Here is a 17,500-nt window from a genome sequence, read left to right as displayed (position 1 = left end):
TCCACCACTTAATCTCCCCTCCCTCTTCCTCCGCCACTTAATCTCCCCTCCCTCCCCTCCCCTTCCACCACTTAATCTCCCCTCCTCCCCCTCCCTTCCACCACTCAATCTCCCCCTCACCCTCTTCCTCCCCCTCTTCCTCCCCCTCTTCCTCCACCCCCTCCGCCCCTCCAAATCCTTACCCGTTCTCCTCGTTCTCGAACCAGAACCTGTCGGCGTCGCGGAGTCTGAGGAACTGCTCCTTGATGATGGCCTTGAAGAGCTCCCCGGGCCCGTCCTGCGACTCCAGCATCCCGCCGACGTACCTGAAGGAGGGAAGGGAGAGGTGAGAGGAAAAAAAATAATGGAGGAGAACGCGCGAGAATGGGAGAATGGGAGAGAATACAAGAAAGGGAGAAGTGAGAGGAAAAAAATAATGGAGGAGAACGCGCGAGAATGGGAGAATGGGAGAGAATACAAGAAAGGGAGAGGTGAGAGGGAAAATAATGGAGGAGAATGGGAGAGAATACAAGAAAGGGAGAAGTGAGAGGGAAAAAAATAATGGAGGAGAACGCGCGAGAATGAGAGAATGGGAGAATGGGAGAGAATACAAGAAAGGGAGAGGTGAGAGGGAAAAAAATAATGGAGGAGAACGCGCGAGAATGAGAGAATGGGAGAATGGGAGAATGGGAGAGAATACAAGAAAGGGAGAAGTGAGAGGAAAAAAATAATGGAGGAGAACGCGCGAGAATGGGAGAATGGGAGAGAATACAAGAAAGGGAGAGGTGAGAGGAAAAAAAATAATGGAGGAGAACGCGCGAGAATGGGAGAATGGGAGAGAATACAAGAAAGGGAGAGGTGAGAGGGAAAAAAATAATGGAGGAGAACGCGCGATAATGAGAGAATGGGAGAATGGGAGAGAATACAAGAATGCGTGGAGGGGTGGGGGGGGTGGGTGGGGGGGAGTGAACGGGGAAGCGAAGGAGTGTGTTGGAGGAGGAGGGAGGTAAAGAGGGAGGAGGTGGAAAGGAGGAGGAAGGAGGAGGAAGAAGGAGGAAGAAGGAGGAAGAGGAAGAGGAGGAGGAGGAAGAGGAGAAGGGGGAAGGAAGAGCAAGAGGAAGGGGGAGAGAGGGAGGAGGAGGAGGAGGAGAAGGGGGAAGGAAGAGCAAGAGGAAGGGGGAGAGGGGGAGGAGGAGGAGGACGAGGACGAGGACGAGTAGGAGGAGGAGGAGGAAGAAGGAGGAGGGGGGAAGGCTGAGGAGGAGTAGGAAGAAGAGGAGGAGGTGGAGGAGGACGGAGATGAGGAAGGAAGGGAGGGAGGGAGGAGGAGGAGAAGGACGAGAAGAAGAAGAAGAAGAAGAAGAAGAAGAAGAAGAAGAAGAAGAAGAAGAAGAAGGAGGAGGAGGAAGTGGAAGAGGAGTGGAAGATTAGGAACAAAGAATAAAAAAAAATAGAGTCCGAGGACGTGGAATTGGAAAGCCCCAAACAAAAGACGTCATCCACGCGGGAATGCGAAAGATGTGGCGAAAGGGAGAGGCAAGAACAAGGGAACAACGAAATAGGAAAACAAAGAGAAAAAAAAAGTGAAGAAAATCCTTTACGAAAGAGAAAAGGGGGAAATCGGGGGAGAGATGGAGAGAGAAGGAGAGACAAAGTGAGAGAAGGAGAGAGAGGGAGAGAGAGGGAAGGAGAAGGAGAGAGAAAGAGAAAGAAGGAGAGAGAGGAGAAAGAAGGAGAGAGAGAGAAAGAGGGAGAGAGAGGAGAAAGAGGGAGAGAGAGGAGAAAGAAGGAGAGAGAGGAGAAAGTAGAGACAAAGAGAAAGAAGGAGAGAGAAAGAGAAAAAAGGAAATACAAGGAGAAAGAAGGAGAGAGAAAGAGAAAAAAGGAAATACAAGGAGAAAGAAGGAGAGAGAAAAAGAGATAGAAGAAGAAAACTAAATCTAAAAGAAAAAGAGGAGAGCAGAGAGCAGCAGGAGAGGCACTGCTGACGGCGTGCCACAAGTCACGTACGTCGCTGCTCAGAACCGTTCGGACTTTGGACTGGAAACACGGTTGACTTATGTGACTTAAATAGCAGGTTTATTATTATTATTCTGACGTAAGGGAAGATAATGACTTATATGACTTAAATAGGAGGTTTATCGTTATTACACAGACACAAGGGAAAGTAATGATTTATGTGACTTAAATAGCAGGTTTATTATTATTATTCTGACGTAAGGGAAGATAATGACTTATATGACTTAAAAAGGAGGTTTATAAATGACTTAGGTTTATCATTATTTTATTAGAAATATGGGAAAAGAATGAGATAAATAACATAAATAGCAGGTTTATTATTATTATTCTGACGTAAGGGAAGAGAATGACTTATATGACTGAAATAGCAGGTTTATCGTTATTACACAGACGCAAGGGGAAATAATGACTTATATGACTTAAAAAGGAGGTTTATCATTATTATTCTGACGTAATGCAAAAGAATGACTTATATGATTTAAACAGGAGGTTTATCGTTATTACACAGACGCAAGGGGAAATAATGACTTATATGACTTAAATAGGTTTATCATTATTATTCAGACGCAAGGGGAAAGAATGACTTATTTGACTTAAATAGGAAGTTTATCATCATTATTGTGACGTAAGGGAAAACAATGACTTATATGACTTAAATAGCAGGTTTGTCATTATTATTCAGACGCAAGGGAAAAGAATGACTTATTTGACTTAAATAGGTTTAACATCATTATTGTGACGTAAGGGAAAACAATGACTTATATGACTTAAATAGGTTTGTCATTATTTCTCACACGTAAGGAAAAATAATACTTAAAGGACTTATATAATGGGTTTATCAATATCATTAAAATAGTGACTTAATTGACTTAAATAGTAGGATTATCATTATTATTCTGACGTAATGGAAAAAAATAACTTAAATGACAGGTTTTTTATTATTAATCAGAAGAAAGGGAAAAAATTACTTAAATAATTTAACTAATAGGTTTATCATTATTATCCAGACGCACGGGGGAAAAATTACTTAAAGGACTTAAATAGTAAGTTTATCAATATCATCTTTATTCTAATGTAAGGGAAAAAAATGACTTAATTGACTTAAATAGGTTTATCATTATCATTCACACGTAAGGGAAAATAATGATTTAATTATTGACTTAAATACGTTTATCATTATTATTCAGAAGGGAAAAAATGCCTTAAATAACTTAAAAAGTAGGTCTATCATTATCATCATTCAGACGGAAGGGAAAATAAACCTTAAATCTTTGACACACAAGGATACATTTGTCCTACGCAATCGCTCTTGTTTTGTTTACTATCTCGGCCATTCAATAATTCCCCTGTTTATTCACATTCACCGGCAAAACTACTCCAAAACACACACACACACACACACACACCAACTCACAAACAATCGTACAGAAGCACTCACCTTACCACATTAACTACCAAAAAACGCACAGGCAGGTACATACAAATACAAACACACACACATACACACCGGTACGCTGGCATGCATACGCATATGCACATATACGTACACATACAAATATATACTCATACATACGCATAAATGTGCATACACATGCATGCATACATGTGGATATACATACACATACATACATGCATACAGACATACATACATATACATAAACACACACACACACACACACACACACACACACACACACACACACACACACACACACACACACACACACACACACACACACACACACACACACACACACACACACACACACACACACACACACACACACACACACACACACACACACACAAACACACACACACACGCACATACATATGCATACGCGCGCGTGCCTGCATGCATGCGTACGTGTGCGTATTAACTCATTCACCGATCCACGGCCTCACTCACTCACATCCCCCTCCCACCCCATCCCCACAACCCTAAGACGCCCATGCACCCCCTCCTAAAAAATAAATAAATAATAATAATTAAAAAAATAAATAAATAAATACTCATCGCCTTCACTCACAGGTCGACATTCATGAGGTCGCCCCGGTAGAGGTCGCGGAGGCTCTCGAGGAGGTCGGGATGGTCGGCGTACAGGTCCGGGTTGATGTCCTCCCAGCGCTCGACGACGTCCAGGTGGAAGCACTTGCGCACCGTGTTGTAGTCGGGCAGCCCGTTGTCGCGCCCCCGCATGATGTTCAGCGCCCCTGGTGGAGGAGAGGGCGGGGTGAGTGCCGCGGATAGGCCGGACGTCTGGGCGGCCTTTCGTCAGGTGGAGCACAAAAATGGACGATATCTTCAATACTGTATTTCACACAATCATGCTGAGGAAACGAGACACGAGAACCCCCAGGGGAAACCTTCCCACCCGGTGGAGGTCCAAGATCAGCTCCCCCGAGGAAGGTCCCGACGAGAGAGGAGAGAGAGCCCCTTCCGAGGACACCCCCGACGAGAGAGGAGAGAGAGCCCCTTCCGAGGACACCCCCGACGAGAGAGGAGGACCCCTCCGCCTCTCCAGGACCCCCTTCCCTCTCCCTCCCCTCAGCGAAGCCCCCAAGGCAAAGAACCCACCGGGGAGACCCAACCCCCCAACCTCCCAACCCCCCAACCCCCTCCCAGAGCTCCCCACGTACCCAGATCCCTCCTGGAGAACTCGAGCGGCCCGAAAAGCTTGTTGCGGACGTCGGAGCAGAGCACGTGGTCCTCCTTCTCGGCCAGCTGCGAGGCCAGACCGCGGAGGAGCTGCTCCACCGTGCTGTTGGCCATCACGTCCTGCGGGGAGGGGCGGCGTTAGTCACTTGGGCAGAGAGACAAGGAGAGACAAGGAGAGAGAAAGAGAGACAAAGAGAGAGGAGAGAGAAGGAGAGAGAAAGAGACAAGGTGAAAGAAAGAGAGAGAAGGAGAGACAACGAGAGAGGAAGAGAGACAAGGAGAGACAAAGAGAGAGAAGGAGAGACAAGGAGAGGGAAGGAGAGAGAAAGAGAGACAACGAGAGAGAAAGAGAGACAACGAGAGAGAAAGAGAGACGAGAGACAACGAGAGAGGAAGAGAGAGAAGGAGAGAGAAAGAGAGACAACGAGAGAAAAAGAGAGACAAGGAGAGAGAAGGAGAGACAAGGAGAGAGAAAGAGAGACAAAGAGAGAGAAGGAGAGACAAGGAGAAAGAGAGACAAGGAGAGAGAAAGAGAGATAACAGAGGTGTATAAAGATAAATAACTATATGAATAAATAAATATATCAATTTACACATCCATATATGAATATAAATATACATGCATGTAACTGTGTATGCAGATATCTGTACTAAAGATCCACATACTGTACATAAACACCTATACGTAAAGAAAGAGAATAAATAAAAGCAAATTAAATACATACATATACACTTCTGCCTATTTATACCTATACATATATATATATATACAGTTGCTGTTCAAAGGAAGTGCAGGAGAGAGCGACAGGTAGGCTGACAAGCTTAGTAAAAGTGCAAAGAAATCTTATCCATTTTCCCTGTGACTTAAGGCAACAAAGTGCTATCCAGACGTGCAGTCGAGTATCAGAAAAAGTGAAAATAAATACATGGATAATAAAGAAAAAAAAATTGCGGTAGAAAATCAAAAAGACAAATCACGTGATTTTACAGAGTCTCACAGAAGCGGGAAAAAATAATACACACATACTTCTGTGACTTCTTCCTTCCCTCCCCCCCCTCCCCCCACCCCGCCCTCCTTCCCATTCTTAAAAACAGACATACAATCTCCCTCCCTTTTCCTCTTCCATACTTTCTTACTCTTCGCTTCATCCCTCCCCTTTACCTCCCTCCTTCTCCTCCCCTTTGCAATACACCCGCTTATGTGTCTCCCCCCTCCCCCCTACGGGGGGTAGGGGGGAGACCTCCCTTCCCATTCCCTCCCTCTCTCTTCCTCCTACATCGTGCCTTAAACCGTCTTCCCCTCATTTTTACCCCCCGCCCCTTCCCTCTTCTAAGCCCCGCCCCTTCCCTCCTCTAAGCACCGCCCCTTCCCTACTCTAGTACGCTTCCCAACCGCTTCTTACCTTCAACCCTTCCTTCTCTTCAACACATTACCCCATCTTACCCTTTCTCTTGTCACCCCCACACACTCACCGCCCTCACTCTCTCCCTCCCTCCCTCCCTCCCTCCCTCCCTCCCTCCCTCCCTCCCTCCCTCCCTCCCTCCTCCCTCCCTCCTCCCTCTCTCCTCTCCTTCCCTCTCCCTCTCCTCTTCCCCACCTCCCTCTCCTCTTCCCTTCCCTTCCTTCCCTTCCCTTCCCTTCCCTTCCCTTCCCTTCCCACCTCCCTCCCTCCTCCCCCTCTCCCTTTCTCCTCCCCTCCTTCCTCCTTTCCTTCCTCCCCTCCCTCGCCCTCTCCCCTTCACCCACCCCCTCCCTCCCTCCCTCGCCCCCTCCCTCCCTCCCTCCCTTCTCCCCTCCACCCTCCCTCCCTCCCTCCCTCCCTCGCCCCTCCCTCCCTCCCTCTCCCCTTCCACCTCCCTCCCTCCCTCCCTCCCTCGCCCCCTCGCAGCCCTTCCTCGCCGCCCGCTGAAACGCGCCCACACGAACCGACACGAGAAAACACGCCCACACGAACCACGCCCGTTGTAGCTGCCTCGTTGGCCCCGATATTCATCATCTACAAGGCCACGACACACGAACACGTCGGAAGAGAGGGAGAGAGGAGAGGTAGAGGGAGAGGGAGGGAGAGGGGGAGAGGGAGAGAGGGGGGTAGAGGGAGAGGGAGAGGGAGAGGGAGAGGGAGAGGGAAAGGGAAAGGGAAAGGGAGAGGGAGAGGGAGAGGGAGAGGGAGAGGGAGGGAGGGAGGGAGGAGGGAGGGAGAGAGAGAGAGAGAGAGAGGGAGAGGGAGAGGGAGAGGGAGAGGGAGAGGGAGAGGGAGAGGGAGAGAGAGAGAGAGAGAGAGAGAGAGAGAGAGAGAGAGAGAGAGAGAGAGAGAGAGAGAGAGAGAGAGAGAGAGAGAGAGCGAGAGAGAGAGAGAAAGAAAGGAAACAATGAAAAGAAAGAGAAAGAGAGAACAGGAGAGGGCTATCGGATGGCAAAACCTTTGTGGTTCCCGAACACAAGCTCCCGACGGCTATCTTAGAGAACTCCTGAAGAGATCGTGTTCTCTTTCCTCGCTGTCTGTCGGGAAATGACTTCAACATCTGTCGGGAAATGACTTCAACATCTGTCGGGAAATGACTTCAACATCTGTCGGGAAATGACTTCAACATCTGTCGGGAAATGACCAACATCTGTCGGGAAATGACTTCAACATCTGTCGGGAAATGACTTCAACATCTGTCGGGAAATGACTTCAACATCTGTCGGGAAATGACTTCAACATCTGTCGGGAAATGACTTCAACATCTGTCGGGAAATGACTTCAACATCTGTCGGGAAATGACTTCAACATCTGTCGGGAAATGACTTCAACATCTGTCGGGAAATGACTTCAACATCTGTCGGGAAATGACTTCAACATCTAAGATATTCCAACTTCTCTCGCATGAGAGAGGGAAGAGGAAAGGGCAGGAAAAGTAATTAAGAGGCCACGACAGTAAATAAAATCCCTATATTTATGTAAGATAATCATCGTCATCGTCATCATCATCATTATCATTATCATCATCATTATCATCGTCATCGTCATCATCATCATTATCATTATCATCATCATCATTATCGTTATCGTCATTATCATCATCATCATCATCATCATTATCATTATCATCGTCATCATCATCATTATCATTATCATTATCATTATCATCGTCATCATCATCATTATCATTATCATTATCATCATCATCATTATCATTATCATCATCATCATTATCGTTATCGTCATCATCATCATCATCATCATAATCGTTATCGTCATTATCATCATCATCCTCATCATCATCATCATCACCATCATTACAACGCATAAAAATTGTAAATACTACCTAATCTAAAACTACAATTAATATCTCTTCTAAACCGAATAACCTTAAAAAAAAGCTAAAATCAAACGAACCTATATAATGCCAGCGCCATTTTTACCGCCCTTAAAAAGAAAAAAAAAACGAAATAAAATAAAACAAAAAACAAAACAAAAATTCACCGATATAGAAATAATAATAATAATACATACAAAAAAATCAAGTTGGGTTTATAAGACTCAGGATGACTGGCGAAAAATGTTCATATTCCCGTATAAGGACCACGTGAAGGGGAGGAGGGAGGGAAGGATAGGAGGAGGGAAGAGGGAGGGGGGAAGACAAAGGGAGGGAGGGGAAGACAAAGGGAGGGAGGAGGGAGGGAGGGAGAGAGGGAGGGAGGGAGGGAGGGGAGGGGAGGGAGGGAGGGGAGGGGAGGGGAGGAGGAGGGAAGGGAGAAGGAAAGGGAGAGGGAGGAAAGAGAAAGGAAAAGGGAGGGAGAGCGGGAAGAAGAGCCTCGCCCTCGTATATATAGGAATATATATACGAACATTTGCATGTTCTTTCCCTGAGAAAAATGTCTTTTTTATCCCTGAAGGAGAATCGTGTTTATCCGTACTCTCGCTCCCAAGTAAATATTTTACCATTAGGAAATGTAGTACAAGAAATGCTGGACTACATACAGATAATATCAAATGATAATAAATTTAGCAAATGCTACAAGAGCCTTTAGTTAATAGTGCAATGCAGTATTAGCAAGAGACAAAATGACGATAGTAATAATGATAGTAATAGTAATAATGGTAAAAATAATAATAATATTACTACTACTACTACTACTACTAATAATAATAATTTTGATGATGGTGATAATAATAATAATAATAATAATAATAATAATAATAATAATAATAACAATAGCAACAATAATAATAACAACAAAGAACAGAGCGCAAAAAACGTTCTCATCTCCCCCTCCCCCCTTCCCTCCCTCCCTCCCTCCCTCCTTCCTTCTTTCCTCCCTCCCTCCTTCCTTCTTTCCTCGCTCCCTCCCTGCCTCCCTCTCTCCCCTCCCTCCCCTCCCTGCCTCCCTCCCTCCCTTCCTCCCCTCCCTCCCTCCTTCCTTCTTTCTTTCCTCCCTCCCCTCCCTCCCTCCCCTCCCTCCCTCTCTCTCTCCCTCCTTCCTTCGTTCCTCCCTCCCTCCCTCCCTCTCTCCCTCCCTCCCTCCCCAACCCACGTTCCGCCATGGAGCCTCGGCCACGCCTTCCTTCCACAAAACCCCGGCGCCAAAAATGTGGGCGGTGTATTCATCTCAAAATAATAGGCGCAGGAAAAAAAAAAAGGGTTACATGAAAGATAGATAGTCCCTGGGTGCCGGTTTTTTGTTTTCTCTCTTCTCTTCTCTTCTCTTCTCTTCTCTTCTTCTTCTTCTTCCTTTTTATCATGAGTGGTTATGCGAAAGCCACCTTTTCGGTCTCTCTCTCTCTCTCTCTCTCTCTTTCTCTTTCTCTTGCCCTCTCTCTTTTTCCCCTTCTCTCTCTCTCTCCCTTGCAACATTTGCAGAATCGCCCATGCAAACCATTACATGTTACTCTCTCTCTCTCTCTCTCTCTCTCTCTCTCTCTCTCTCTCTCTCTCTCTCTCTCTCTCTCTCTCTCTCTCTCTCTCTCTCTCTCTCTCTCTCTCTCTCTATCCCTTGCAACATCTGCCCTTGCACGCTATAATATGTTAAAAATGCCTTGGCGAAACCTGTTAGTGTCCACGCGAACGTGTCCAGCCCCAGGAACGTGCACAGTCAGAACGTCATGCATATAGAACGTGATAAGACAGAATATCATGCACAACGGACGTGTCTAGGAACGGAACAAGATCTCGTGCATGGGGGACGCAAGCAGGACGTTCCGAGACTGACGTTCTCAGACTGACGTTCTCAGACTGACGTTCCGAGACTGACGTTCCGAGACTGACGTTCCGAGACTGACGTTCTCAGACTGACGTTCCGAGACTGACGTTCCGAGACTGACGTTCTCAGACTGACGTTCTCAGACTGACGTTCCGAGACTGACGTTCTCAGACTGACGTTCCGAGACTGACGTTCTGAGAATGACGTTCCGAGACTGACGTTCTGAGAATGACGTTCCGAGACTGACGTTCCGAGACTGACGTTCCGAGACTGACGTTCTGAGAATGACGTTCCGAGACTGACGTTCCGAGACTGACGTTCTGAGACTGACGTTCCGAGACTGACGTTCTGAGAATGACGTTCTCAGACTGACGTTCTCAGACTGACGTTCCGAGACTGACATTCTCAGACTGACGTTCCGAGACTGACGTTCTGAGACTGACGTTCCGAGACTGACGTTCTCAGACTGACGTTCTGAGAATGACGTTCCGAGACTGACGTTCTGAGACTGACGTTCCGAGACTGACGTTCCGAGACTGACGTTCTGAGACTGACGTTCCGAGACTGACGTTCTCAGACTGACGTTCTCAGACTGACGTTCCGAGACTGACATTCTCAGACTGACGTTCCACGAGACTGACGTTCTGAGACTGACGTTCTGAGACTGACGTTCCGAGACTGACGTTCTGAGAATGACGTTCCGAGACTGACGTTCCGAGACTGACGTTCCGAGACTGACGTTCTGAGAATGACGTTCCGAGACTGACGTTCCGAGACTGACGTTCTGAGACTGACGTTCCGAGACTGACGTTCTCAGACTGACGTTCCGAGACTGACATTCTCAGACTGACGTTCCGAGACTGACATTCTCAGACTGACGTTCCGAGACTGACGTTCTCAGACTGACGTTCCGAGACTGACGTTCTCAGACTGACGTTCTCAGACTGACGTTCCGAGACTGACGTTACGAGACTGACGTTACGAGACTGACGTTCCGAGACTGACGTTCCGAGACTGACGTTCTCAGACTGACGTTCCGAGACTGACGTTCTGAGAATGACGTTCCGAGACTGACGTTCTGAGACTGACGTTCCGAGACTGACGTTCCGAGACTGACATTCTCAGACTGACGTTCCGAGACTGACATTCTCAGACTGACGTTCCGAGACTGACATTCTCAGACTGACGTTCCGAGACTGACATTCTCAGACTGACGTTCCGAGACTGACGTTCTGAGAATGACGTTCCGAGACTGACGTTCCGAGACTGACGTTCTGAGACTGACGTTCCGAGACTGACGTTCCGAGACTGACATTCTCAGACTGACGTTCCGAGACTGACATTCTCAGACTGACGTTCCGAGACTGACGTTCCGAAACTGACGTTCTCAGACTGACGTTCTCAGACTGACGTTCCGAGACTGACGTTCTGAGACTGACGTTCCGAGACTGACGTTCCGAGACTGACGTTCTGAGAATGACGTTCCGAGACTGACGTTCTCAGACTGACGTTCCGAGACTGACGTTCTGAGAATGACGTTCTCAGACTGACATTCTGAGACTGACGTTCCGAGACTGACGTTCCGAGACTGACATTCTGAGACTGACGTTCCGAGACTGACGTTCCGAGACTGACATTCCGAGACTGACGTTCCGAGACTGACATTCTCAGACTGACGTTCCGAGACTGACATTCTCAGACTGACGTTCTGAGACTGAACACCATGCGCCGAGAACGCATCACCGCCCCAATACGAAGGGAACGCGTATCCCCAGAACACCGGGGAGAACCGGGACGTACCATGCACATATATACCCGGTGCTCGGCCAAATCCACGCAAGCAAAATATCATGCACAGAGTACACCAACCTCCACTCCCTCCACGCGTGCTTCATGGATTGACAAATGGATCATGCAAGCATTTTTTTTTCCTTTTTTCTATTTATAAAGCCATTTTTTTTTATCATGTACTTCACTGATTGACAAATAGATCATGCAATCGATTTTTTCTCTTTCTCTCTCTTTTTTTTTCGTTTTTCCTTTTATACAGTCGATTATTTTTTTCTCTGTGCAGCCGAAAGCAAATCGTGCAAAGTGCATGAAAAATACTCCGTCATGCAGTCCTCTCCCCTTGCATCGTGACTTCCCTTGCATCTCAAAATAACGAGGGAGATGATCTCATTTCCTCGGAGTAATACGGTGCATAATTAACAGCGAGGCCGCCATCTTGTAAAAAAAAAAAAAAAAAAAAAAATAATAATAATAATAATAATAATAAAAAAAAAAAAAAAAAAAAATAATAATCATAATAATATGAAGTACCGGATGATGAATCCTTTTGCCGCGTTTTTTTTTTTTTTTAATTATTATTCGTTTCTCTTCCCGTCTTTTTTCTTTTCTTTTCTCTTTTTCTTTGTAGTCCATCGTTTTCCGCGCATGCAATGGGTGGGAAAATAAAAGAAAAATGAAACAATAACGAACACATAGAGTAAAATAATAATAATAAAAATATAAAAATAATACAAGACAAATAAAAAAAAAAAACACACAAGACAAAAACGAAATAAATCAAAATGAAGAGAGAGAAAAAAAACAACAACAACATAAAAACGAAACCCAAAAAATAGCAAAACTCTCCCTCCCCCCCACCCCTCACCCCACCCCACCCCACCCCCAGCCCCCTTTCGCCCCCTACCCCACCACCCCCACCCCCACCCCCCCGCCTGACCGACCGAGAAAAAACGGGTGGCGTTGCGTCGCCCAAAATCCGCTTGTCCTTTCAACGGTCCTCAACAGCACCACGTGGGCGGGCGGGCGGGTGGGCGGGCGGAACGAAGGCCTTTCTGCACGCTTCCGAACGCGGGAATTCCCCCACCCCTTTTTCTAGAATCGTCCGAATCCTCATCGAATCAAATCAAATTCTTATTCTTCTCCTTCTCTTTCTCTTTTTCTTTTGTTTCATTTTTCTTTCTGTTTCGTTTTCATTTTCTTTATCCTTATCTTTTTCTTCAACTTCTACTTCTTCTACTTCTCCTTCCTCCTCCTCCTCTTCTTCCTCCTTCTTTATCCCCCTTTATCATCATCATCATCATCACCATTATCATTAACCTCACCATTACCATCATCATCATCATCATCACCATCATAACAAAAACTAAAAGACAAAAACGGAAATGCTGCGACAGACCATACTTAACGTGTCTCAACCCTTGAACGTGTCTCAGTCCTCGTCTCGAAACACAAGACGACAAAGCAAATACAATTTTTTTTCCTTCTTCTTTGTATTTTTTGTTTCTAATTATTATTGTCAGCAACGACAAGGGAGGGGGAGGGGGGGAGAGAGGGAGGGGGAGGGGGCAGAGAGGGAGGGGGAGCGGGGAGAGAGGGAGGGGAGCGGGGGAGAGAGGGAGGGGGAGCGGGGAGAGAGGGAGGGGAGAGGGGGAGAGAGGGAGGGGGAGGGGGAGAGAGGGAGGGGGAGCGGGAGAGAGGGAGGGGGAGGGGGAGAGGGAAGGAGGGAGAGAGGGAGGGGAGGGGGAAGAGAGAGAGGGAGAAGAAGGAGGGAGAGAGAGGGAGAAGAAGGAGGAGAGGGAAGGAGGGAGAGAGGAAGGGGAGGGGGAGGAGAAGGAGAGAGAGGGAGAGAGGGAGGGGGAGGAGAGAGGGAGGAGAGAGGGAGGAGAGAGAGGGAGGCGAGGGAGTGGGGAGGTCGTGATCACTTTAGGAAAATGTCCAATGACCGTCATGCTCGCCAGCCTCTCACAGGTGCGCCGCGAGGGGGGGAGGAGGAGGAGGAGGAGGAGCAGGAGAGGAGGAGGAGGAGGAGGAGGAGGAGGAGGAGGAGGGGGAGGAGGGGAGGAGGAGGAGGAGGAGGAGGAGGAGAAGAAGAAGGAGAGGAAGAAGAAGGAAAAGAAGAAGAAGAAGAAGGAAAAGAAGAAGAAGAAGAAGAAGGAGAGGAAGAAGAAGAAGAAGAAGAAGTAGGAAAAGAAGAAGAAGATGAAGAAGAAGAAAAAGAAGAAGAGGAAGTGGAGGGGAAGGGTGATGGATGGGGATGGGGAGGAAGAAGGAGAGAAGAAGGGTAGAAAGTGAAGAAGAAGTATTAGGAGAAGGAAAAGAAGGTAGAGGAGAAGGAGGAGGGAGAGAGGGAAAAGGAGGAAAAATAGAAATAGAACGAGAAGGAAGAGAGGAAGGAAAACAAGGAAAAATAAGGAAAGGGGGAGGGAGGAGGAAGAGAAAGAGAATGAAAGGGAAGAGGAAAAGAAGGGAGAGAAAGAGGAGGAAGAGGGAGAAAGAATAGCAGGAAAAATAAAAGGAGAAGAGAGAGAGGAAGAAGAACAGGGAGGAGAGGGAGGGGGAAGAAGAGGAGGAGGAGGAGGAGGAGGAGGAGGAGGAGGAGGAGGAGGAGGAGGAGGATGAAGAAGAAGAAGAGGAAGAGGAAGAGGAGGGGGAGGGGGGGAGGAGGGAGGAGGAGGAGGAGGAGGAGGAGGAGGAGGAGGAAGAAGAAGAGGAAGAGGAGGGGGAGGGGGAGGAGGAGGAGGAGGAGGAGGAGGGGGAGGGGGAAGGGGAGGGGGAGGGAGAGGGGGAGGGGAAGGAGGAAGAGGAGTATGCGTCTACCTACAGAATTCTCGCACCTTATCACACATCGAGCCCGGTCTGTCCCTATCATAACCCCCAATATCTCCTTTTATTCTCTCTCCCTTCTTCATCTTTTATTCTCGCTACCTCCTTTACCTCCATTCATTCTCTCTCACTTCTTTATCTCCTTTTATTTTCTCTCTCTTCTTTATCTCCCTTTATTCTCTCTCCCTTTATTTTCGCTCCCCCATTTTATTCTCTCTCTCTCCCTCCTTTCTATCCCTTCTTTATCTCCTTGTATTCCCTCTCCCTCCTTCCGCATTCAAAACACCCGCCGAGCCACGTAAGGAAAACCCGTCCTAAACCGTCGACATCGTGTAGACGGACTGTATATGCGGTGTCCGTTGCAGACATGACGTAGATTAGGCGTAGACAGCTGGTAGACACTGAGCAGACATTCGCGCAGATTGGGGGGGTTGAGGGAGAGGGAGGGAGGGAGGGAGGGAGGGAGGGAGGGGGAGAGAGAGAGGGAGGGGAGAGGGAGGGAGGGAGGGGGAGAGAGAGAGAGAGAGAGAGAGAGAGAGAGAGAGAGAGAGAGAGAGAGAGAGAGAGAGAGAGAGAGAGAGAGAGAGAGAGAGAGAGAGAGAGAGAGAGAGAGAGAGAGAGAGAGAGAGAGAGAGAGAGAGAGAGAGAGAGAGAGAGAGAGAGAGAGAGAGAGACAGACAGAGACAGAGACAGAGCGAACGAAAAAAAGAAAGAAAATAAGAAAGAAAGAAAAAAAGAAAAAAAAAGAAAAAAAAAAGAGAAAGAGAAACAAAAAGACAAAGAAAAACACAAAGAAAGAAAGAGAGAGAGAGAGAGAGAGAGCGTCGTCGTGCAGCAGAAGCGCCATCCACCTCGCCCTCCTCGTCCTCGCAGCCGCCGCCCCGCCCCCTCGAAGCCGGGGCCGCTTTCCCGTGGCTGCTGCGCCCTCCGATGATCATGGCGATGACCGACGAAGGGAAATGAAGAGAAAGACCTTCCCGACCGCGGTTTATCTATCGGGCGGTCGGCTGTAAGAGTCTACCGCTGCCTCGCCCGCCGCCGCTCGCCAGGGGGGGGGGGTTACCTCCTCCTCCGACGTCCAGGGAGGGAGGGAGGGAGGAAGGCGAAGAAGTTTTGAAAATAAGCTCTTCTGATTCTTTCTCCTCCTCCTCCTTTCGCCCTCTCTCCTTCCCCTCTCTTATTCCCTCCCTCCTTTTCCTCCTCCTTTCACCCTCCCTCCCTCCCCTCCCTTATTCCCTTCCTCCCTTCCTTATTCCTTCCCTCCCTTCTCTTATTCCCTCCCTCCTTCCCCTATCTTATTCCCTCCCTCCTTCCCCTCCCCTTTTCCCTCCCTCCCTCTCCTCCCTTATTCCCTCCCTTCTCCGTTTTTTCTCTTCTTCCTTTCTTCCTCAGTCTCATTTACCTACGTCTCGCCCCATCCCTCCCTTCCTCTCCTTCCCTTCTTCGTATCCCCCTCTCTTCTTCCCCTACCTCCTCCTCTCCTTGCTTTCCCTCCCATCTTCTTCCCTCCCTCTTCCTTCCATCTCTTTCCCTCTCCCCCCCCCCCAAAAAAAAAAAAAAATAATAAATAAATAAAAAAAGGAAAAAGAAAAAAAAGTTTTCTCATGATAAAAAAAATAGAATAAATAAATAAATAAAAAAGAAAAAAAAATCGAAATAAAACACGAAGGAATTGCGTAAAACGTAATTTTCTTCGCCGTTGCTTAAGACTGAAGAAAACTGTATTTAAACAACGATTATTTCCCCGCTGCATGTTTAGCAAAAATATATATTGATATAAAGTACAATCACTGCTAGTTATTTTTTGTTCAATTAAAACCAAAGATTTAAACAAATATATATCGATGTGAAACAAAATCACTGCTAGTTATTTTTTATTCGATTAAAACCAAAGATTTAAACAAATATATATTGATATAAAATAAAGTCACTGCTAGCTATTTTTTGTTCAATTAAAACCAAAGATTTAAACAAATATATATTGATATAAAATAAAGTCACTGCTAGCTATTTTTTATTCGATTAAAACCAAAGATTTAAACAAATATATATTGATATAAAATAAAGTCACTGCTAGTTATTTTTTGTTCAATTAAAACCAAAGATTTAAACAAATATATATTGATATAAAATAAAATCACTGCTAGCTATTTTTTATTCGATTAAAACCAAAGATTTAAACAAATATATATTGATATAAAATAAAGTCACTGCTAGTTATTTTTTGTTCAATTAAAACCAAAGATTTAAACAAATATATATTGATATAAAATAAAGTCACTGCTAGTTATTTTTTATTCGATTAAAACCAAAGATTTAAACAAATATATATTGATATAAAATAAAATCACTGCTAGCTATTTTTTATTCGATTAAAACCAAAGATTTAAACAAATATATATTGATATAAAATAAAGTCACTGCTAGCTATTTTTTATTCGATTAAAACCAAAGATTTAAACAAATATATATTGATATAAAATAAAATCACTGCTAGCTATTTTTTATTCGATTAAAACCAAAGATTTAAACAAATATATATTGATATAAAATAAAGTCACTGCTAGCTATTTTTTATTCGATTAAAACCAAAGATTTAACATTAAAAAAAAATCTAATTTCTATTTCACTATGAACTACTGCTATACCTATTTTTAATTATCTTTCCTGCCTTTATTTGCAATGATTCGCGAATTTGGTTTTACGACCTATTTCTCCGATTTCTTTACACATCTACGTAACACAAGCGCAGTAAAGAGTGTGGCAACACATGCTCTTGACTTGCGAAAAAAAAAAGAAAAAAAAAAAGAAATGGAACGAAATTCCTCAACACTCAACAAACGCTATAATCTAAAACTATAAAAACCTTGCCAAAAAAAAGAAAAAAAAAAAAAAAAAAAAAGTAAAAAAATGGTCCCTCAAAAAAAAAAAAAAAAAATTGCAAAGAGGGTGGCGAGGGAGATGGGGGGGGTGGGGTGGTAGGGAATAGGGAGGAGGGGGGATAAATAAGGTGGAAGGGGGGATGGGTAATAAATAGGTTGGTG

At 45.9% G+C, this 17,500-nt stretch overlaps 1 protein-coding gene across 3 annotated transcripts in view; it reads right to left on the bottom strand.

Annotated features, from left to right (window-relative positions):
• Positions 1–17,500, bottom strand: part of Duox (dual oxidase) — a 210,217-nt gene that overhangs the window by 25,531 nt on the left and 167,186 nt on the right. For all 3 annotated transcript variants that reach the window (XM_070129643.1, XM_070129645.1, XM_070129644.1), the window contains 3 exons: positions 4,639–4,777; positions 4,029–4,212; positions 183–305 (listed from right to left, as the gene is read on the bottom strand). In XM_070129643.1, coding sequence (XP_069985744.1) covers positions 183–305; positions 4,029–4,212; positions 4,639–4,777 — 446 coding nt within the window. The remainder of the gene's footprint in view (positions 1–182; positions 306–4,028; positions 4,213–4,638; positions 4,778–17,500) is intronic.

This window comes from Penaeus vannamei, chromosome 14, assembly GCF_042767895.1.
Source record: "Penaeus vannamei isolate JL-2024 chromosome 14, ASM4276789v1, whole genome shotgun sequence".
NCBI classification, from domain to species: domain Eukaryota; kingdom Metazoa; phylum Arthropoda; class Malacostraca; order Decapoda; family Penaeidae; genus Penaeus; species Penaeus vannamei.
Note: the sequence above shows the minus strand (reverse complement) of the source record. Positions and strands in the feature narration are given on the sequence as shown.